Source organism: Thermobia domestica, chromosome 11 (genome assembly GCF_964235325.1).
Source record: "Thermobia domestica chromosome 11, izTheDome1.hap1.1, whole genome shotgun sequence".
Lineage (NCBI taxonomy): Eukaryota > Metazoa > Arthropoda > Insecta > Zygentoma > Lepismatidae > Thermobia > Thermobia domestica.
The window spans coordinates 268263169-268287424 of NC_137464.1; the positions used below are offsets into that span (position 1 = coordinate 268263169).

At 35.2% G+C, this 24256-nt stretch overlaps 1 protein-coding gene across 1 annotated transcript; it reads right to left on the reverse strand.

Moving 5' to 3' along the window:
- Positions 1–14851: 14851 nt before the first annotated feature.
- On the reverse strand, positions 14852–24227 carry LOC145665077 (uncharacterized). Its single transcript, XM_081732344.1, has 2 exons — positions 23653–24227; positions 14852–16366 (listed from the first exon to the last, which is right to left on the reverse strand). The coding sequence occupies exons 1-2, from the start codon at positions 24003–24005 to the stop codon at positions 15247–15249; spliced, it is 1473 nt and encodes a 490-aa protein (XP_081588470.1). The 5' UTR covers positions 24006–24227; the 3' UTR covers positions 14852–15246.
- Positions 24228–24256: the final 29 nt, after the last annotated feature.

A 24256-nucleotide genomic window follows, 5' to 3' on the forward strand; every position in this document is an offset into this window, starting at 1 on the left:
CAGGATAAGTTTGCATTTATTCCGATTCCAAGCTGGGCACAATTTGAGGGTTCACGCATGATTTTGTCCGCGGAAGCAGGCACATTAGTGTTGGTGATATGCGTATAAGGAAAGACAAATGGAAATAATCGAACTCCTGTTTATCGACGCGCTGTAATTGCTCAAAGTATGCATCGGTTCACGTGATTATGGAAACAGTGTTAAGAAGTATGGCTCATAATTAAGCAATTATAATGGAAAACAAGGTTCTAGTGACCACCTACTACAGATAGATGCATATTTTTTATACTAATTTCATCATTATTCGAGTAAACAGTTCTATCAAATTTTGACACATTTCTTACATTTTCAGGTTAGGTTAGAGCTTTGTATTTCTTTTAGCAAAGTATGTCTATATGAAGAGCTCCATTACTACTTGCAGATTAACTTCAGGACGACTCAGTATAAATACAGTGTGGGCGTATAACATAAAAACTACAGTACATAAGATACGAATCAATTTGTGCTATGTGGCTAAAAGCACGAATGCTACCTAACTGAGTTATGGTAGGAGCGCATCAGGCGACTCCGAGTGATAGTGAGCGGGTGCGTCCATAGGGAGCAGGCGCGTCAGCGATGGGGGTATACGTATATACGAGGATAGTGGAAGAGCACACTTACACATACAATACTTTCATTATCACTTAAATCATTTCAATATGCTGCCATTGATGGTAATTACTTATATTTACTCTTTCATTCCTTCACGAAAAATGTAGGGCTTCACATCGTATTTTACCTATAAATTTTCTATTTCGTAAAAGTGTCTGCTCGAGTGAACCCCTAATTCGTTTGTACACCATCGCAAACTCGCCCGTTCCCTACGGACGGACCTCGACTGTAGCCCTCCAGCTTCACCTTGGCATTAAACCGTAGTAGATGTAAAAATTGCTTGTAATAAGCAGCTTGCAAAGTTGGTGCGTGGTTTTGAGACGTCTGGCTTTCACTATATGTATGTATGTCTTATACAATTGTACGCAATTAGATGATAATACTCTAGGAATAAGTAGATAAGAAGTTTTACGCTATTTGCATGGAATATCCCCCAAAAAATACTGTATTTATAGACATAACTTTTATGCACTCCTAAGGTTAACTTTTACTGGCAAATTGTTTAGAAAATACATTCACAAAAATACTATGGGCTGATTTTGTCCAAAAAAATTACAGTTTATATGTAATTTATTTCTAGTGGGATCTCTATTGTAAAGCTACAGCCTCACACGTTTTCTAGCTACATATCCATATTTCTTTTTGCGAGTTAACAGACTTTACCTGAAAATTAAAAAAGAAATGTATTGCTAATCTACACCGATATTTTTCCGCTTTTCTATATCACTTTATAACTATTTTCAAGTTAACAGACTTTATCTGTAAATTTAAAAAAAAAAAACTGTATTCCTAATCTACACTGATTTTTCCGCCTTGGCAAGAACAAAGTTCAGAACATTTATTTCATTTTTTTGATATAGCATACGTTGTATCCATGCAGTTGCTGCTTCGATGTTAATTCTTTATCATAGTAGAATTGAGTTTCGGAGTTCTACCTTCAACTTTTTTTTGACGAAATTTTAGCCTCGCTCGAGGTGTACTAGACCAATCAGCTCTCAGTGTTAACCGTACTTGAGGGATCACTTTGGAAGCTTTATGCATTGCACAGTCAAGGGGAAGGTTGAGGAAGCCCACAGGTACGGTTCGTCTAGGGGACCCCTACGTGGTCGACTATGCATATGGCCCTTAAACCCAAACCAGCGGATTCACAAAAAAACAGCTGATACAAAAGAGGTATATAAATCGCGAATATCACATATAAGTAGCATCTTCACTCGTGTGCAAATCGTGTGTTAACGCCCAACGAAAAATTAAGAAAAGAGTATTTTAATTTAATTAAACGGATCGTCAGAACTTGAGATTGTTTTATTTTCAACGAGACAGAATCAACTCTTAAGTGCAGAAGAGCAGAGAAGTGCTGTGCGATCTCGAGGAGACACTTCTGCGATTAAGTCGTTGGCAACGCTTTGGCTAAATTTTAACTGCCTTAGAGAACTCATATCGCGCATGCTCTTCGTGTTTCTCACCTTGTATTCTGTGATCCTAGGCGTTGTTTAGAATGTCAACATCCTGAGTTTTCCGCTTGTTTCAAAGTGTTGCCAAGTCTGTAGATTTACCTGTGGATATACAGATATTTTATAGAAATACAGAATACATTTTTTTGGGTGATATGATCTACGCACCTTTTTTATTGTTAAACATATCGTTTAATTTATAAGTTAAGGGTGCAGTCTACTTTTTGCTAAAATACATGTAAGGAACCCGGTGAAAAGAATCAGCATCATTTTTCTCCCTATCCAATAAAGTTGTGTTCGTATGGTCACTTGATTAAAATAAATAAATAAAGCCTGAACGTTAAGCTAGAGAACAGTTTTCCATTCTGCAATTTTCTTCCTCTAATTTTCATTTACTTTGTCGTTAATGGGTCATCCTCAAGACTTACGGTTTCGGGTCCTCTAGCACTGTTTCTAAAGCACTAATCCAGAGATTTCTTTGCAAAGAAAGATTACTCGAGTTGGAATTCAAGTAATTGTAAGTAAATAATTGCTTGTTTTTGATTTTCAGTTTCATATTTTGAGGGTATATTTACTTACATAATTATTGTAATTAAATGTATTCCTTACGTAATAATACCCTTGATTCATCTTTATAATTAAGGAATGAAATTGTAAAAGGAAAATTGCTATTTATAGGTTGGCGTAACTACTATCCATTTCATAAAGATAGGCCCCTGACTTCGCGGTGCTGCCGTGACGTCCAGTCAAAACTTATACTGCATTGTCATACTTCGTTGGAATTGTTGGAATGTTGTCTTTTCAATACTTAAGACATACAAATTGTCTTTGTACTGTGTAGTGATAAAAAATAGAAATTAATGAAAAAGTGCGTACTTTTTCGTACTTTTTTGGTAAATCAATGTTTATAGGACTATATCTCGGAAAGGAGATAACATGAAATAATTTCCTGTGCACGATATGTAGATGCATATATTGCCTGTAAGTTCTGAAAATTTCATTACTTAACACGTAGTAATTTTCGTGTTATTCAGTAAAAAGTGATATCATTATCTTTGAATTGCTGCGGTGTATTAACAATCTGAAAAAAACTTTTAGAAAGATCTTAAAGTAGCTTTTTCAACCAAACTGCTTTGACAAGTTTAGAAGGTAAACAATCACAAATATGACATGATTTTCTCTGCTTTGCGCACTTCGCTATCGCAGTTTATACGGAGTGCTACGTTGCCACATTTTCCTGGCGCTATACACTCTTAGCCGGACGGGTATTTAAACTTGTCACGCACACTGTCCGGCACTTTTTGGAGATATTTTTAAAATTTAATGTCTCCACAGATTTTAAACCAATTTCTTAGAAATTAACAGGATATACAGTAAATGTGCCAATTGTTCAAAATTAGAAAAGCGAACTCTTATCTTGTTTGGATTTGCATGTGATGGTCCTCGAAAATCTGTTGCTTTTTGTCAGTTTTTCACTTATTGGACGCAGTACAAAATACACTTGCACAGGAACAAAAACACGCACAAAGTTTATTATATGATACAACCTTAGTTGATATGTAATATTGAGTTTACACTTCACAGAAAATCTGTTTTCAGATCTAAGAGTCCCAGTACTTCTCTTTAGTGTTGTACATTTTGAAGCACTTTCCACGCAAAGTCCAACTTTCTTTATCAAGCAATAAACCAGGGATGCAAATAAGCAACAAGAGTTTACAAGCCCGAGAAAAAAGTTACTAGCCCACATCACACAATAAAAATAATGTACTTAACTTCCGTATGATATTAAATACTCGCCCGCACCGATGAACCATACGCCTCGGGCGAGTGGTTATTTGCATCCCTGCAATAAACGCTAATATTCATTAAAAACTTTCTTTCACCGTGCGGATGCTACGCATTTTGCATCTTCTTTGTCCTTCTCTGTTAGAATTTGCAGATATTGGGGGAAACTTTCTAATGGCCCTTGCTATCAGAATTCTACCGGGTGAAGGTCCCTGTACTTCAATGCCTGCTGAGTGCAGCAGTTTATCTGCTACATTCGCATAAAAAGTTCGAAGTGCGTATGTTTTCCTGCTTTGTTCTTGTACAGTATGTGAGCATTGACATGTGTGATAAGTCAAACAGCAGAAAAAACAACTTCTTTCACCACTTGACAGACATACTAATAGGTCTTGCGTAGTTGATTTGTAAAAACCGCGTAAAGTTGGCTTCCGTACAAGGCATATGTGAATAATTAGTGTAAAAAGTTCCTTGTTTTCAATTGAAGTAACACGCTTTCATTTAGAAAACAAAGATTTTTGTTTTAGTAATTTTTCTTTTCCTCAATCTGCTGTTTTGCGTATTGATTCATTTCTTTTACTACTATTCCTGGCGGGAGCTCATGTAGTTTGGATCCCACGTTAATCAGTAGGTCCACGTCTCATATAGCCTCGCTGCTGAACAGGACGTTAAACACAAAATCAGCTCAACTTTTCTTTTTACTATAAAACTTCATCGGTAAAAACAGCTGAAACACTTTATATGCGGAATACTCTGTAGATAGCCCAGCATTTTGATTAATTCCCGGGACACCACTAAACAGAGGTTTAGTCCCGGATACGCCACTGAGCACAGAATAATCAATGTCATTACTATTAATTACTAACTCATAACCGTCTGAGTCGGAGTCATTCATCGGTTCTGCAATTTCATTATCACTAAATATTTTGCCAGTGTTGGGAAGTAACGTAACGCAAGTAACGCGTTACTTTTTAAGTAACGTTTCCTAGTAACGCGTTACATTTTTTCCAAAGTAACTGTAACGGTAACGCGTTACAAATTTTTAAGTAACGTACCTAGTTTGCGTTACTTTTTTCGCGTTACATTTCGGATGAGTAAATACAATATATGTATTTTTTTCGGAAACAAATGTTTCTTTCCTGTAAGTGAATTTCTCAGAATGAAACAATCGAGCATGAGCTACGTATGTCAGTGAACGACAGTCACAGACACACAGAGAAACAGATAAGTTCGTAGTGCCACTTGCTGTTTTTTGAAGATGAGGACAGCCTTAGGGAAATCACGTGTACTGATTGCAAGCACCTGGAACATTTTGTCATAGATTTTGACAGCTCCAAATCAATACATTCAGTGAGTGAACTGTGAGTGCAATGATACCGGTAGTCTATTTTACTTTGATTGGTGTTGTTTTTATAAAGATGGAGAACGAAAATATTTTACCGTTCGAACATTTGAAAGAATACTTTTTTTTTTAAGAGCTGAGAATGATGGTGGACAGAATTTAAAAGTAAAGTGTCTGAAGTGTCCCAGCAGAAAACATTTATCAACAACTAGGGTGCCATAATTAACGATTTACAATAAGGGGTTAATATGAATAAACTGTGTTCTGATGAGCAGGTCTACTTTATTACTAGAAAATAGTTTGCTGATGGTATGTAATATTGGAGTTCTTTCAGATCAGTTTGCTTATCCTAGAGTCCCGTTGATTATAGAGTAGTGTAATGTTTCTCTATATTCTTTATTTTTAAATTTGCATAACAACATTGTTATTATTATATAAATTAGTTAAGCAGAATAATAATAAGCAACCATTTTTTCTAACGCATAGGGATGAACACGAGTCAAGCTAAAACTCGACTTGACTCAAATTCAAGTCGAGTTTCGAGTAAAGTCAAGGGTAATATCCTCGAGTCGAGTTCCGAGTCGATTCAGTTTTTCGCGTCGAGTTTCGAGTCCAGTCGAGTTTGATAAATGGCTCGTTCGTTTTAAGTCGTCTTGAAATCATGGCCTGATTACACTGGAAAACGAAAGCCATGGAATACTTTTAGTGTTGCTCACGAGAGGGAACACTGCTCGCACCTCGTCTCGTCTCGATAACGAGACCACAAGAGATTTTTATAACAAGCTCAGCTGGGCTCGGCTCAACTGAGAAGAGGGCTCGAGCTGGCTTGGTAGGGATGAGCCATTTGCTCGGTTCGGCTCAACTAAGCCGAGTCGGTTGGGTGAGCTGTTGGCTCGGCTCACTTTTCGGTTCGAGTCTATAGTCAATGAGCTGTGAGCCGAGCTGCTCGAGTCGTTGACAATTCTAAACCCGGGCCGAGCAGTTTTGAAGATATTTGGCCAGTGCCCTGTAACTTTTAACAGTGTTTGGCTCGAACCCGAATACTCAACCTAGACCCTCAACCCAAATTCAGAAGCTCGTGAACAATGTCTTTGACTCCTAGACTTCACGACTACCGAGGTTGGCAATCAACTAGTTTTTTAGTATTCAAATACAAACCGCCTATCTTTCATGTTTATATGCAGTGTTGTTATAATTAATAATAATAATAATATAAGTTGTAGTAGTAGTAGTGTCATTGATAATAATTATACTGTCTATGTAATATACTTAAAGAATGTACTCGAAATTACACACCGGATTTGGCTCGAGTCGACTCGGAACTCGACCCCAATTCGAGTCGAATTGGAGGAAATTTTTCCAATCAAGTATTCGGGTCGAGCTCAAAGATGTCTGTTTCTAGTCGAATCGAGTGTCAAAGAAAACTCGCTCGAACTCATTCGTGTCCATCCCTACGAGTAACGCAGTATGGCATTTTATCAATGTTACGTTATATGAAAATGTTCATATATCAAGTAAAAACTTGTCCTTGCATTTACATAAAGCGATTCAGAACGTGCAATAATAATAATAATAATAATAATAATAATAATAATAATAATAACGGTAGTAATAGTAGTACGGAAAATTGAAGTCATAATTTTTTTCCCACATTTTTAAAGTTTCGGACCTAAAAGTAACGCGACGCGTTACTTTCGAAGTAAGATAAGTTACTTTTTGGAGGCAAGTAACGCGTTACATTTTTACAAGTAACTTACCCAACACTGCATTTTGCCTCTTCTTTTTGTAATACCGCCGCTCATAAAGGAATATCCATATATATATATATATATATATATATATATATATATATATATATATATATATATATATATATATATATTCTCAATCAAAAAGCACAAGATATACTCAGGAAAATATAAATGCCCATTCGTCCGTCACATTGCAATGAACTTATATGATGTGAGTGCGTGTAGAAGTTTTTGACGCCTACGAACCGAAGGGAGGTGTTGAAGACTTAATCAGTGTGACGTGATTAGACGCAAATACAGCCCTCGTCACCTACTCATTGCATTGTTTCCTTTCGTTGTAAGAAAACAAAGGACCCATTCTGTGTTATATTCGGCAGGGGAATTGATGGCAGAACTTGAACACATGATTGCCAAGGCTACAGTACATTTCTTTTTAATCTTTAACATGTTCGTAAGCTGGAAAGTGTGTATACTGATAGATCTTGAGGTAGAAATGGAGCCATTGTTAATAAGTATTCAGGAAGATAGCAGGAGCAGCGATGAGTCAACAAAGCCATGACGAAAGTGAATGAAGTAAATAGATTAAGAGATGAGTTTTGGATGTGTTACTTCGTTTTATTTCTATTACATTCAGATGTGTATACTCATGTCCAAAATTATTGTCGCATATCTATAACCGTCTTCTTGTAAGAATATAATTTGATAATGATTTTGCAGGGTACTTTTAATATTGATACTATATGTAGAGTCGGGAAATGTATATTTGTGGTAAATTTCATAGGAAAAGAATTATAAATACGAAAATTAGCATGAGTAAAACAAAATATTGCTAAATGGATAAGAAAATTTTATTTTCGTTTCATTATTCTTATTTACTGCTCTTTTGACATGAAATTTGTCACATATATGTATTTGCCAATTATACACATACTAACATTATAAGAAATACCAGGCGAATTCGTTATCAAATTATATTCCTACAAAAACATATTTATAGACATGCTTCAATAATATTGGACATGAGTGTACACAGATTACCGTATTATTTTTATGATGTTGTGAAAGATTATAATAAATACTTTTTCCTATTACATTCTTATGAAGTAGGCTTCGCGCTACAAGCTTTCTGAACGCGACAACACTGCACGACAGCGTTGCCGCACTTCCAGTTACTGTATGCTGTTTCTTCATGTAAGCGCGGGGAATCTAAAGTTTGGGCTGCAACATGGCTCACCGCTTAACGCAGAGAATATGTTGAAGTAAACTTTTTTTTTAAAAAATAAATACTCTACCAACTAGACCCTTTTTTGTTAATAGTTCCAAATATTTGGAACACTAGACTTCCAAATTTTCAAAGTGTTTTATACGTTTCTCTACCTACCATGGTAAAGGAGATCAGAGCGTCGTACATTTGTTTTAATTACACAAAAAATATCAAGTGATGAAAATTGAACTTTTCACAACTTACAGTTAATGGATGCATCTATATATTGTACACAGGAAATTATTTCATGTTATCTCTTTTCTGAGATATAGTCCTATAAACATTGATCTACCAAAAAAGTACGAAAAATACGCACTTTTAATTTTTATTTTTTTCTCACTACATAGTATAAAGAAAATGTTTATGTCTTAAGTCTTGAAAAGACAACATTCCAGCAATTCCAACGAGGTACGACAATGCAATATAAGTTTTGACTGGACGTCAAGGCAGCACCGCGAATCAGGGGCCTATCTTTATGAAATGAATAGTAGGACGGTCATGGTTCAGGCACAGACTATATTCAAGAAATCGATGAGTGGGCAAAGTATAGTCACTACTAAATATTCGTATGTCGAAGGCAAATGCCACTAAAATAGTTATGCGTAAATTGAGGTAAATTTATCACATTATTTTCGATCAGTAAAAAATTGTAAAATAGCCCATCATTGGTCCCCCACTAAAATGGAAAAGTAAATCTTAATAAAATTCAAATTTAGGCTATATTAGTTTGAACTGAAAACAATTTTCAAAAAGGTAATCCAATACAATTTTAAGGCTTAAGTTTTACAAAAAGTTTCAGATGTTACTGTTGGACCTCGTGTACTTAGGGAGGGGAAGGATGGGTCCTTGTCAACTATTATAATGTCATCAACACAAATCGTTGTCGTGTCCAACAAACATCTATTTTTTTTAAAAAAAATAAATTTATATTTTTTAAAAATAATTCTCTATTTTTTATATTTATATAAAAATGCCTGTCCCATTGACATTTTAGTAAGTAAATCCTGATAAAGACGTATTTACGCTCAATAATGGCCCAGGAAAGACTTAATTCATTGGCCATTGTAGCTATTGAAAATGATGAATCCAGAGTTAGATTTCAATGAGATATTGTCTATATTTGCTCACAGAAAAGTCAGGAGAATGCCATTTAATGTTTTAATAAAGTATGTATATGTCATTATTAGAGAGGGGATTTTAAGATGGAGCACCTTTTCTAAAAATGTAGTTGTTATAAAAATCAAAGTTCAAAATATGTGTTCCCGGGCATAAAATGAACTGAAATGAACGCAATTTGTTGCACCTTTTTCGTGAATGTTGCACCTTTTTTTTGCTATATTCATAAAATTTCCCTTTATGTTACTTGTTTTAGCCTTCAGCACCTTTTCTCTTTTTTTTTTTTTAAAAATGGACAGAATAACTTAGTATGTTTTATTTTCAATCTAGTTTACACATAACATTCCATAAATTTAGACGCAAACTTGTCGGATTTGCTAGGGATAAATTTGAACTGAAATTGCGAAACAATCCGGACATAAAAATCTTTGTAATGTCAACTGAACTTCCTGTCCATGTGCTTACAACATGTGTACCACTGGCTCCCGCTGATGTCGAGCAAAGTTTCTCCACAGACAAGGATCGCCTGAGCTCCAAGCGACAGAAACTAACATTTGAAAATATAGAAATGTGCATAATCAAGTATACTACTTTCTAAAGACCAAAAGTATGTGACGGTTTCTCAACCCACATTATTGCTAAATTAAAGTTTTCTTCTTTAAAATACCGAGTTGGCCACAATTTAATACCAATAAAATACCACAATTTAATTACAAGAATGTACAAGTTTGGGATTAAATAAAACTATTTTGAAATTTATGCCCAATGTTTAAAGCCAAGACTAACAATATTTGTTAGTGTAATGAATAAAGAATGTACATGTAACTGTATGCTATAGCTCTTAATAAAGATATCCTACTAGCACCTTTTTGAATGATTTTTTAGACCCTTTTTCCTACCACATTTTTGCATCTTAAAATCCAATCTTTAATCATTAAACAGTTAATTTTACTCACTTCTATTGTAATTTATTAATATTTTTATGTTATCATAAGATCTTTTCATTACATATTTTCATTTATGTTATCATATGATGGTTTATGTTATCACATGATGTTTTGAAACAACGTATCGTTAACATCGTCTTGCAGAATACACATTAACAAATCGTACGTTTTGGTTTTGAACGTAAATTATAACTGTAGGATTGAATTAAAGTAAATGCAAATAATTACAAATGTCCCCTAAAAAAGTTACTTTTGTATCCCAACGCTACGATAAATTTACTGAAAAATTTATGTGTTAATCACAAGGAAAGAATACTTTATTATTATTATTATTAGCAAAAATCAGAAAATTATAGTTTTTGTTATAACTTACACATGGGTTAATGTTTGTATATTGTATGCCATTATTATGTTGATGTATATCAAGTTCAAAATAAACAAGAACAGCACTCCATTTCAATAATTCAAAACCATGATTTCTTTAACTTTTGATTTCACTACAAAAAGCATTCAATTTATAAAAAAATGACATAATACCAACTTGTTTTATCTTACGTTCTATATTTAAATGTAGTACAGAATAAAATCTCGTGGTTTTTCATAACCCACTCGGGGATCGCATTGAAATTCTCGCCCCAGGCACTTACAATCCATGCGACGGCCCTGTGTAGGATTAGCATGTAACAGAAGCCAAAAGTCATAGAACGCCAAACCAAACAGCATTGAAAGTTCTACACCCAGAAATGTTTGCTGGGAGGGGCCAATACCTCTATGTAATATAGAAGCTGTCTTATTCTGCACCCAAAAAGACGATACGTAATTATTTACTGTCACCTATATTTTTTTTAAAGAAATGATAGAAGGATTATTTTTATAAGAAAAGAAAGAGTGCATGATGAGGTGTAAAATAAAATATTTAACCTATATCGATCATTTCTCTGTTAAACAAGTATAGTTCGTTAAGAAAGTCTATAAATGTTAGTCGAGTTTCGAAATTTTCGGAAGATCCAGGTTCGGAAGATCCCTCGTGGCTGCGCCCCTAAGCATTACTAACTAATCCCAAATTCAATGCGGCGTTTCCCATCATACAGCTTTATGTGGGAAGGTATCATGAGTATAAAATACATTTGTTTTATAAAATAAATATGTATATACTAAAATGCTATCCACAGAGGGGGGGATTGTATATATTAATTTATTAATACTTGGTTCAGAAATTACTGCAGAAGAAGCCTTCATTATCTATATAAGCTAAGAATTAACTTGTAACTGCGTGTTTACTTTGTTTTCTACTCTATTAAATAATTTCTTTCTGATTTTGTAATTTTAGATCACTTTTTTGTTCATTATATTGGTTTGCTTCAGTATAGTCGTAATTTAAAAATATGAATGCATAAAATAAATTCCATTTGTAATTGATAGTGAAATAAAACTCAGAAATCTTATTTAGCGCGAAAAACCTCGTTCACTGTAAACCATACCGTATTATTGCAGAAGCCCTGCAACAACCAGAGCCTTTAACTACTGAGATAGGGGAGATAACATTCGCTTCAATTGCTGCGCTGTAGAAATCTGGTCGTTGTATGCTTGCTGCAACGCAATATGAATTAGAGACTATTGTTTTTCGCTTTCTGAAAGGATTGAAAGATTTTACAGTTATAGAAGTAAAAAATATGCCATTTGAAGTATATGGGAGTATTAGAAAATTCCGGTTCTTTACCACTACTGCTAATAATATTTTTCTCTTGAAATACTTTGGTCGTTGCGCAACACTGCAACACTAACATCAGCCGCCCCTGCATAGCCTTCCCTAGGGTTGTGTAGTTTGTTGCTGCTGTACCGTAGCCTTTCTTGTGTAATCTCTAAAAGAGGTCATAGTCTTAAAAACGGCGTAAGAGGCTACAGCCTTTGTGGTATGTTCGTAGTCTGCTGCAGCTGCTCCTGTGTTGTTTCAATTGGAACAGGAACTGGTATTAGAATAGGAGTCGGAAAAGTTTGTGCATGCGCAATAGTTCAAAAACAGTATCAAGTGTCATCTATCTACTATCCAGTTCATCGTTGATACAATATAAGAACAGATGCCCGACTTAATTGTATTACCACTGTATAAATTTTTATTTTGTTCCGTGTAATCGTGTATCAAGGCTCATCGTTTGCCTACTTTAGGCCAATCATAAAGTCAGAGCATATCTCGAAATTAGGTTGATGGCATGTCTGGGAATTTCACCATGTATGGAATACTCTGTACACCAACAGAAAATTAATGAAATATACATTGTTGTTGCATATGTGTGATTTTCTTTACGCTGATAAGGACCACAAAACCACAGTTTCTGAAATTCGAAATAGGGCCTGTTGAAATTTGGCTTTTCCGTAATTTTGGACAGCCCTAGCTCTGAAACTATGCACTTTTCATCATAGGTCCATATGAACTACTTCTCTTATTTTGATGTGTGGAATCACCTCTTACAGTTTGTCGGTATATTTCATTAAGACCCTGTGTCAAATATATATACTCATGTCTCCGGTCTGTTCATTACAATGTCTGGAGATGAACGCGATGTCTGTATTGGAAATGAAGGATGTCAATATTTTCACCTGGCTGATAGCCCGAGATGATTTATTATAAATAAGTTGCTAGGAGAAATTAGTCTTTCTTCTATAGACACCAGCATGAAACGAAGAAATACGTAAACAGCTTACACGATATTAAGCAACTATCAAGGAGATATTGCCATCAGTAACTTTTTGACAGACTTCTGTGATGTTAGAATGAAATGTTTGCACAATGAAGGTAATTATATGTAAGATATATATAGATATTTACCTGTATATGTCTACATATATGAATACAAATGTTTTCTGAAATTTATTTTATTACAAAATCCACTGTCTCATTCGGTTTCAAGTATCTTGTGAGTTATGATTTTTAACTAAATTTCTTCCCACCACTAAGACAGACGAGGATTTTCATCTGTGTAAACACACGGTCTCGTAATTGTAGTCTATATGTATATTGGTTCCTAGCATCCTCGCCCCTATGTTCTAACATGAGTCTCGAGAACCTATACTTTTCATTAAGTCTCTTTCTGCATTCTTCACACTTCTATGGCCTCCTACCTTTATGTGCTATATGTGTTCGTACATATTAGCTTCCACTCATTCTCTTCTTACGCTCTTGACACATGTTTTTGCATCTTTTGTACCTGTTAACATATGTATTGCCATATTTTAACCTTAGACCAAATTCCCTTCCACATACTTGACATGTATGAATTTTCTCAGCTGTATATGTTAACACTATGTTGCAAAATTTGAATTTTGACCATCATTTCTCGAGCTATTGGCACGTACGAGGATTCTGCACATGATACTCTAATATATATTGAAAAATTGAGATGTGAGTACATCCTTTCCCACATTCTTGCCAGGTATGCTTCTGATCTGTGTTAACTGTGTGCTGCTACACGAGGAACTTCGGCTAAATGACTTCCGCAGTCTTGGAACGTTTCTCATTTGTATGTTAACATTTGTCTTAAACTTTGACAAATTCCTTCTCACATTCTTTCAAATTGAACTTCTATACAAACTGATCAAGTGGTCCATTTCGTTGACACCTCCCAGGCAACTATTATAAATTTCCACGAATTCTGCCTTCCTCACAAGTATATACATTTTCTCCATCAGTCTTATGGTAGCGTTTCACTTTATCAACATTATAAATGCCGAGAGAGTTGGAAGCCAGGACATTATCGAACCAATTTACCATAACATCATCTTTGCTGCAAGCTTCAACACAATACCCTTTTAGGTACTTCCTGATATCAGTATCTGACGTTAATAAGGGGCTGGCAGAACGCACTACTATAGGAATCCCCACGCCTAACCCTACCGTTTACATATTTATCTTTTTTTTTCGGCTACTAGGTCCTGAAAGAAGTGAATAGTATGTGATGTAAATTATTGTGTGATATTTTGATAAATCAGAACCACTAGATATCTCATCAATGAAGGCAAATAATAAAACAGTTGCGAAAATACATTTTGGTTTGGAAAACACTAGAATTTCAAACCGTTCGGTGTAAAATATGAGGTAAGAATAAGAAAATAAGATCATCTTGGAATCTTATTGCACCATTGAATCCTCTTAACTCTTCGTGGTTGCACCACTTGGTTAATTAGAAGTGAATTTCCCTCATTTCCCATCTAAAGAATATATATAGCATTGACTAGAAAGGCGAAAAACACTAGGCTTCCAAATTAGTATTTTGCCTTTGTTACACATTTTCTAATACTAATAAATTATTAGATAACACTCGTGTTATATTTTCGTAAGTTACACGGACATAATTATTAAAATTTAAAAATTCATGCTGAAGAAATGAACAATTGAAATCTATCTATGAAAAATACTACAGGATATAATAAGGAAAAACTACAACACATTTGAGTATTTAATACATGTTCGTGAAGAACAAAATTACACTGTTACTGCAGGATTTTCTGAACGACCATATGAATATATTTGTATATAAAAAAAATACTTTCTGAACAAAACTTAATATTTTTTTTATTAGTAAAAAAATGCTTAGACGTTCCAACAAAACAAAGCAGAAAAAGTTTGCCGGACAAAAGATTAATGCTTTCAAACATGTTGTCAAAAGCTAATTGTAGTTGCATAATAGACCATTGGAGGCAGCAAATGCAGGCAAAATTAATTCAGCAAAAAACGTAGTTATCCTCGATGCTAAAAGATAATGAACATAAACGAAGTAACCTGTTAAAAAAATGCTACGAATTTAATGTGCACAGGTACTGAAAAGAGTAAATAGCCTTTTAGAATCTTGGCACGTATGTCTTTCACCTATGTTGTTCAATTTGAATTATATATTCATGTATGACATTTTACACGTGTATGTATTAACATGTTTTGCCAATTCTAATTTATCAGTAAATCGCTTTCTACAATCGCTGCACGTGCCGTTTTTTTACGTTTGTGTGTTAACATGTGTCGTTTTAAATTTGAACTTACACGAAATGCCTTTCCACACTCTTGGCATGCGTGAGGTTTATCACCGCTATGTATTAACATGTGTCTTCTCAAAGCTGACTTTTCAATAAATGCTTTGCCACACGTTTTGCATGTGTGTGGCTTTTCACCTGTATGACTAAAGATGTGTCTACTTAAACTTGATTTATCAGTAAACACCTTTCCACATTTCTCGCATTTGTGCGGCTTTTCACCTGAATGTATTAACATGTGTCTTGTCAAAGGTGATTTTTGAGTAAATCTCTTTCCACACTTTTCACACATATGTGCCTTTACACCTGTATGTATCAACGTGTGCTTTGTCAAATATGATCTTTTATTAAAGCCCTTTTCACACCTATCGCAAGTGTGTGATTTATCGCCAGCATGTATTAACACGTGCCTTTGCAAACTTGACTTTTCAGTAAATCCCTTTCCGCCGTCTTCACATATGAGAGTTCTTTTACCTGTATGTAAGAACATGTGTTTTGCCAAACTTGATTTGCGTGTAAACCCCTTACCACAGTCACCACAACTGTAAGGTTTTTCACCTGTATGTGAAAATACGTGTTTTTCCAAAGCTGATTTTTGACTAAATCGGCTTTCGCAATGTTGACACTTATGAGGTTTTGCACCCGTATGTATTAACTTGTGTTTTACCAAATTTGAAGTATGATTAAATCTTTTTCCACAGACAGGGCAGAGATGAGGTTTTTCACCTGTATGTATTAACATGTGCCTTTGCAAATTTGACTTTTCAGTAAATCCCTTTCCGCAGGCTTCACATGAGTGAGTTCTTTCACCTGTATGTAAGAACATGTGTTTTGCCAATCTTGATTGTCCCGTAAACCCTTTACCACAATCTTCGCAGCTGTAAGATTTTTCACCTGGATGTATTAACATATGTCTTGATTGAGTAAATCCCTTGTAAAATTCCTTGGATTTATGAGATTTCTGATCTGAATGAGAAATTATTTCCTTTTGTGTAAAACACATATTAACTTCTATGGAAGAAGTATATTTATTGCACCTGTAACAAATTCAATAGACAAGAAAATGGAAATCGAAATATCAGTAAAAAAAAAAAACAAAAGAAATGGGAACACTTTAAAATACGGCAGCAATGGAAATATACCTTTTTTGTATTATATTTGTTATTGTATCTTAAATGTGAGGCTTTTCCAAGCACTCATACGTCATATTCCGTAATAAACTGATCTGATACTATTGTGCTATTACATGAAATCTTGTAGAAATATGCAACCGGGAACTATCTACGGGTTTCCATACCATTCCTACTCTCCAAACAAGGTCAAATAGTACCTATATTCATATAACGATATCAGACTTAACTCGAGTGCATACGAAGGTGTACTTGACAGTACTTTACACTTCGGCACGAACGCATATTTTTAATTCCTGCCCTCGTCTAGCCAAGACTCATTTTCATTGGATGATGTGATCACGTGTCAACCTTCTTTTCGCCATGTTTTTTATTGTATCCTTCTTGGATCATGATCCATAAGGCTGGTTGAAAGTGTATGCTGATAAGAGAATATTAAAACAAGACGGTGTGTGATTCGCATGGAGAGTAATACATTTTCTACGATACACAAACAATACAAGGCGAGGGAGCAGATAAATGCTATAAAATAGACTGTCGATCAATATTTACAGAATCAGAAGTTAACATCTGCCGCAATTCTGTAATCCTTCTATCCTCGTTGTTTGTTATATGTTAAAAGGTATTGTATGTCTTTTGTTATCAATTGCATTGAATAATCTCCAATCTACTTGGCATTGGTGTTACGAGGAATTTTATTACATTATTGCTGCGATTACTGGTTTCACATTGTCAATAGTTTCATTACACCTATTGTATACTTAATACTGGTGGGGCTGAGCTTGAAGAATATTATTTTCGCTTGAACATATTTTCCTAACGCACTCTTTTAGTTTGTTGTACATTTCTTTCCACGTCTGTTAATTAAAATCAATTATAACTGCCCTCTATTATACTTTTTTTTTATCTGAAGATGTATTATTAAATGGTACTGAATAATTAGACTGGTTTTACTGAAACGAAAGTCTGCTGGTAGACCAGCGATTCCCCTATAGAATCTACTTGAGGAAAAAAATTACAATTGTTTCCACGCAGAATGTAGCTAAAAATTGTGTTCACGTTTCTTACCAGCCGAATGCCAGGATAGTTGATAGCAAAATGGGTCTGATGATACTTTACCGAATCTTGCCCTGTATTATTTGAGATTATCAACTGTAAAATGGCGTACTGGTATAAGGGTTCGGCCCTTGAGCATAGCCTAGAAAAAGTTGAGCAATTGGAAATAAACTTGAGGATTCATAGCTCTTTAGCTTACCATAAAAACGCGAAAACACTCTTTCCATTCACACATACAAAGGGATACGGGGGCCTGGGCGTAACAAAATGTCCAAATGGCAAGAAACTTACAAATTTTAATCTGTGAAACGTAGTGAAAGCAGGAATAATAATTATTTTTTTCTTAATTTCCATTTGGAGAGATCAGAGGGGGCATATTCCTCCATAAAATCCTATGGTTCGGCTCTTGTTCCATTTGGACCATGTTTGTGGATCATGCCATCGTCCCTCATTTGTATGTAGAGACGGAAAATTTTCTTTTTTCGTGACTATTGAAAGTTTCATTCCATTCGCTCAACTTCTTCTAGGCTAGAGCCAAGAGACGAACCATAGGATTTTATGAAGGAATATGCCCCTCTGCTCCCTCCAAAAAGAAAAAGAAAACAATGTTTTCTGTTCCCAGGACACTACTTGAATTAAAATCTGTAAATTTTGTATCATTTCAATAACTTTAAGGGTCAAGACACCCGTCCCTCCTGTGTATGTGGAAACAGAATATATTATTTTTCTCTCATTTTTATCGTAAGCGGAAGAGCTATTAATCCTGAAAATTTTGTTGCAATTGCTCAACTCCTTCTAGGCCAGACCAAAGAGCCGAACCATAGGGTTTTATGGAGGAATATGTCCCATCTGCTCCCTCCAAATGGTAACAGAAAAAATTATTTCCTTCTCATCTTTATCTGGTCGTTGACCACCAAGAAGTCCGGGTTTGGGTTCCAACCGGAATACTGCGTTAAAAATTGTCTCTAAAAGTTGAGAACAATGCTCTTCCTTATGTAACCTAGAAGCAAAAATGCCGGCTTTTTTGAATGGCAGTTTTTTTTTTCTGTAAGTCTACTAAATTTTCAGAACAATTTTGGCACCACCATAAACTTTTAATAAAATATTTTTGTTGTTGATCATTACTCTAATGGATTTACAAAATAGTTCGACCTAAAAAACGCTCTACGTTATATTGGGTTATGAAAGTAGGAACATAGTGTTACTTTTACATTGAAATTGAAATACTCAAAGAAATCCAGTTTCTCTCGAACCCTTGCACTTCTAAGTACATTATCAATAAAGAGTATTTGTTCAGAAATGGTGAGGTCTTTGAAGGAGGCTTGAGGAAGAAGAGATAGGAAGCTTGCAAAAATGAAACGGAGGCTGCACCATGACAATACTCCTAGTTGTTTGGCGCTTCTCACCAGGGAAATTTTCACCAAGAACAATACAATTGTTGTATCCTAATGCATTAATAGTAACGGAAGCTATTTTGAAGATAAATTTGAATAATTTGCATAAGCTCTAAGCACCATTATATTTAGAAAGATCGGTTTCCTGCTATACAGACTGTATTTAAAAATAAAAAAATGAAAGTGAAGGAAGAAAATGAAAACTGAAGCGTTAGTAAAAGATCCATAACCTGCTATATAGAATGTAATGTAGAAAATTGATTTTTCCATCTTATACTTTCTGCCATTCGCGGAATATTAGACAAATGGACTTCAGAGGATATGAATTAAATATTTTAACTCAAATTTATATATTTTTAAAATAGTTCTCCAGACAATTATTTAGGCAGTTCCAAGGTTAAATTGTTATCGAAACTTTAGCTACAAGTTTGTATTAAAACTTAAAAGTAAATTAACTCAAATAGGCAATATAATCTGAGAAACTTAGTTATGAAAATGGAAAACGTATGTCATTTGTAGACACCAGTGTTACGTAAAAATGTGATGTATATACTAATACAAAACTTGCATGTAGCGTGAACCACAGCTTCGCGCCTCCTCCCTACGGACGCACCTTTTCTCTGGCTCATCTGCTGAGCCCTGCTCTGAACCGGGATAGAAAATTTGTTTGTAGTGACTACTTAGTACAGATTTGTGCATGTTTTCCCACAAGCAATAGTTCTAATAATTATATTACTTTCTACGTATTTTATATCATAAGTGTGTACGCATTTTGTTTATCGTATATAAGTTCAGCTATATTATAAACCTGTGGCGGAATCTAGAAGGCACTAGGAAATAATTAATAAAACAAAATATAATTTTTTAAAAACTATTTTTGCGTTGAGTGATTTTGAGTTTAATGTCCCGTTCAGCAGCAAGGCTATACGAGACGTAGACCTACTGATTAACGTGGAATCCAAAGCACACGAGCTCCGCTGGGAATCGAACCTGGATCTCCCACGCCAAAGGCTCATACGCTAATCGCTTAGGCACGAAGGAGTTGAATTGTTTTTGGTGCATCCTTGAATTTTAGCTACTGTTCGAAGTGGAGTATCTCATGCGCCAACAAAAGAAGAGTCTGACATACAGGTCAAGAATATGGCCCTAGCACTTATCACTACATACACGTTCCATTTGTCATAAAATACATTCTTAGTACCTTCAACAATCGTATTTCGAACACGGAGGGAGGAATTATAATAAACCACAATGTGTTTATTCCCTAATCCCTGAAAATACTTTGAATGTGTTAATTTTAAATGGTGCTCTCACTGGGCCAACTTTTGGATTACTACTGGTATTATTTCCTATATGCCTAGCGACGTCGCAAATTCATTGCCTAATGCAACAATGACTTGAACCGCTAAATGAGGTTCGCTTCAAGATTTGTGCAATACTGTGGGAAAAGTGATGTTCGCCATTGTGGATATGTATATTATGCTTATGGCACAATCTTTGCAGTGCTGTTTCTTTGTTAATATATATACCATTTACGTACTTGGCCGCCTTTATAAATAAGTTTCTTACACATGACTCTCCGTTTGTAAAGAGAGAGATATAATCTTGAAGCGTTAATGTCGTGGTGCCTTTTCCCTTGTTTCAATAAAAATGCTGAAGTGTTAGTAAATTTATAAAGAGCTACGTCTAGATACATAAATCATATCAACTTGATAAATGCTAATAGCAAGCTGTCTTTTTCCTTGTTTCAATAAAAATTCTAACTATAAAACTTTTATTCTAACTTTACATGTATAAATCATATCAATTTAGGTAACACACAATATGCATGAGAACTCAATTTATTCAATGACGTGTTGCCGTAAGACGGATACACTGAAAGAGGAAGGAAAAGTTTATTGTCACGTGATCTGATCAGCCAATGCGAATGAGGCTGCGGCTAGATTGGGACAAGAAAACAAAATCAGCGGCACGAACACTCATAAGTCACAGTGGAGGTACGAAGTCACTGAAGATATTTGTGTATTATATCATTAATTTTTGTGGCCAAAAGTTAGTAATTGTGAGAATTTGTTGCAATTACACTTAGCAGAAACTGTTACTATAATGACAAAGAAACAAAAGAAGGCTATAACAATTTTGTACTTGTGACAATGTTACGTCGTCGACCGTAATTGAAGGAGATAAGTGCGAAAATCACCCTTTTCTCAACGTGATTATGCATGTAAATTGTTTCGAGTTGAGAAGTTATCTTGTGAATCTGGTCAGCAGTTTCTCCTTCCTACTCAATTACAAGTAGTGTTGACAGCTCATACCCTAAGAAATAAAACTGGAACTGAATGACAGGCCTCTTCCAATATCTACATTTATTAACACAATTACAAGAACTACCACTCTCATATATTATTATAGATCAAACAAATTTCTCATTGTTATTACCCTTTAGTATTATAAAAACTAGTAAAACTGAGTAACATACATATGCAAAGAAAGAGTTCACATAATTCAACACGGAATATATTTGTAATTTTATGCCGTATATAGTGTTTTGCTTTATCATAGTTTATGTGTATACGCAATTTCGGTTATGCTCCTCGCCAACCGACACGTCCCTGCACCTTTGCTCCAGCCTACACGAAGCGATTCTATCCTAACTCGTATATCATTTGTGCTTTCCTAGAGTCCACCTAGCATACGTTACTTAGTGCCTTTTGCACAAGTTTTTATCGTGTACGTACACTGAAGCCCCTCCTCTCTAAAGTGAAGCTATATGCACAAGGTGACCAGACATCCGTTTTAGCCGGGACAGTCCCTTAGTTTTAACCGTTGTCTAGTTTTTTTCTGATTCTCAAACGGGACGCCTAAATGTCCCGTTTTTAAGCAAAAATGACCCAGGTGTCCCGTAATTATTATTCAAAATATAAATGGTCAATGTAAATTCTACACCCTTCCGTACCAACACTCATTGGGAAGGTTCAGCTGTGTCTGGAAACTCTGAATATTCAAATGGGAATTGAGTGTTCTGTGCTTTGAGTAGTACTTCAGCTAGAAATGCTGTGTTATCATTTTTACTTGTGTATTTTGTAAAAAAAACACTGCTGAGTCTCAAAATGCAATGTGGAATGCTTCCCCCCCCCCTCAGCGTCGGCGATTCGTATGCGTCCCGTGTTTGAAAGTAAAAGTTCTGGTCACCTTGTATACGCAGGAATTCAAAATGAAGTCTTCCAGTTTTACGTCCCACGATTATGCCGATTAGGCTAAAGGAGACGTGATTATGAGAAATGAGTGAAGTGGTGGAATGAAGAAAGTGGGGGGAAACGGGAGAACCCCGAGAAAACCCACGAGCACAGTGTTTGATCACCACAAAGTGCAGGAATTCAAGTTCACACCCCAAAATTGAATGTTGAAAATACCTGAACTCGACATTCTGAAAAAGAAGCAAATATGCAACGAATTTATGTATGGATCCTTACAATAAATATACACCCACTTTTAGTTAGAATTCTCTCTCTTATATTGTGTTTTGTTAATGCTTTGGTAACACCTCAGGAAAGTGCGGCTGGTCGCATTCGTGGTAAATCGTGGGAAAAATTACAAAGTCCGTATTTTTTGTTCGAGTATAACAGATTTCACGGTTGAATTTCAGATCCCCTTCAGTTATTGTGCCTGCTCTTTTACCCACTATATATGATACACTATCGTAGTGAACACATATTGTAAATATGTACAAGAAATACTGAGAAATGTGTAATCAATACTGTATTGGTTCACTTTCGGCGCTCCACTAGAGACAATTGTTGAAAAATTATAGTTCTTTGACTAATTTTCCTAAAAGGTTTCGCTGGGCAATATATTGCGTAGATAAAATTCAAGTGAGCCAGTCGAAGTAATTGTTGAAAATTTGCAATTTTTTAACGATTTTCGTATGAATAAGGTTATGTGTGGCATAAGAACTAGTGCAAAAACACAAACCAATCAATGCTAGGTGGCCACTTAAAAGCACGAATGCTATATAACCGATTCAAGCAGGGCGAAGCTGGTGGGCCCGTGGAGTAGCGCGGTGGTATTCGAAGGGAGCAGACACGTCAGTGATGGTCGAATACATGTAAGCTAGCGTAATGAAAAGAAGTGGGTTTTGGCAATGATACGAGTTCTAATAGCATTTGTCATGGCTTTATACTACTAGCACTGCATATCTAAACATAAAGTACAGATTTTGTACACTGTACAGAAATATATTGCCGGTGGAAAATAGCACCTAGTATAGTCATCTTTCATACGCACTCACTTATTCAATCCGTCATAAATCACTTTTAATGATTTTACACTAATATCCTTACACTAGAAAACCTACTATACTGTGGTATTACTTTATTTAATTCTGAAACGTGAAAAACTGTCTTCCTTAAAACATGTATTTTGATGCGAAGTATTAATTGCACCTGTAAATTTTCCAAAATGTGGTGCGGCAAAACTACACCAGCACCACCAATAATAAAGCACTTCATCGAGAGATGACCTACCATAATATTTGAATGGATGATATTGATCACTTGTGTTTTTGTCTAGAGCTAGTCAATGTGTGGCGTGCAACTTCCAAACTGTGGATTATTAATTTACGTGAGCTGTATCTGCATACCTAACTATTTCTGCGACGTATCGCTTCTTACCTATAATAGTTCCGAACCCAAGTACCTCTGTTATCAATCTGAACCAATTACTATATAGAAAATTTAACATTACCTTTCTGGCACAACTGAATTCAAAATTTTTGTTGTTAATTGTTTGTAGTCATTAGAGTACGACGTGGAAGTCTCTTCAACCATTATTTTTCTTAGCATGTCTATATTACTTTCGAATGCAGGATCTTCAACTGCAAGTTCTGATTTCACCGGATCAATATTCAATTTCATGCTCGAAGCTATATTCTTCTCCTTTGTTTGCTCTCCTTCCGTTGTAGAAAATATTAATTCTTTGTTGTCGGTCATCAGTTCGTATGTCCTTTCTTTTCCTTCGAGTGGATCTTCCTGAGGAAAACTATTCTCGATTTCCTCTTTGCACACCAATTCCAGTTTAACAGACGCCTCACCTGCCATTATGACTTCACGCTTAATACGAATTTGCAACTCTGTTTGATACTTCCAATTTATTTTATGCTGCCAATGTTAATGAAATGACTTACAAGAATGTTCATAGAAGCTACTTTATGCTTGGAGTCACGATTAGATCTTAATAAAATAAAGTATAATTGGTATTTGAAAACAACACGCCTTCGTTACGTGTTAGTTATTTGTCTTGTTTTGTCTTGAGACCATTATCGGTCAAATAGGTAGGTGCTCCAGCAATA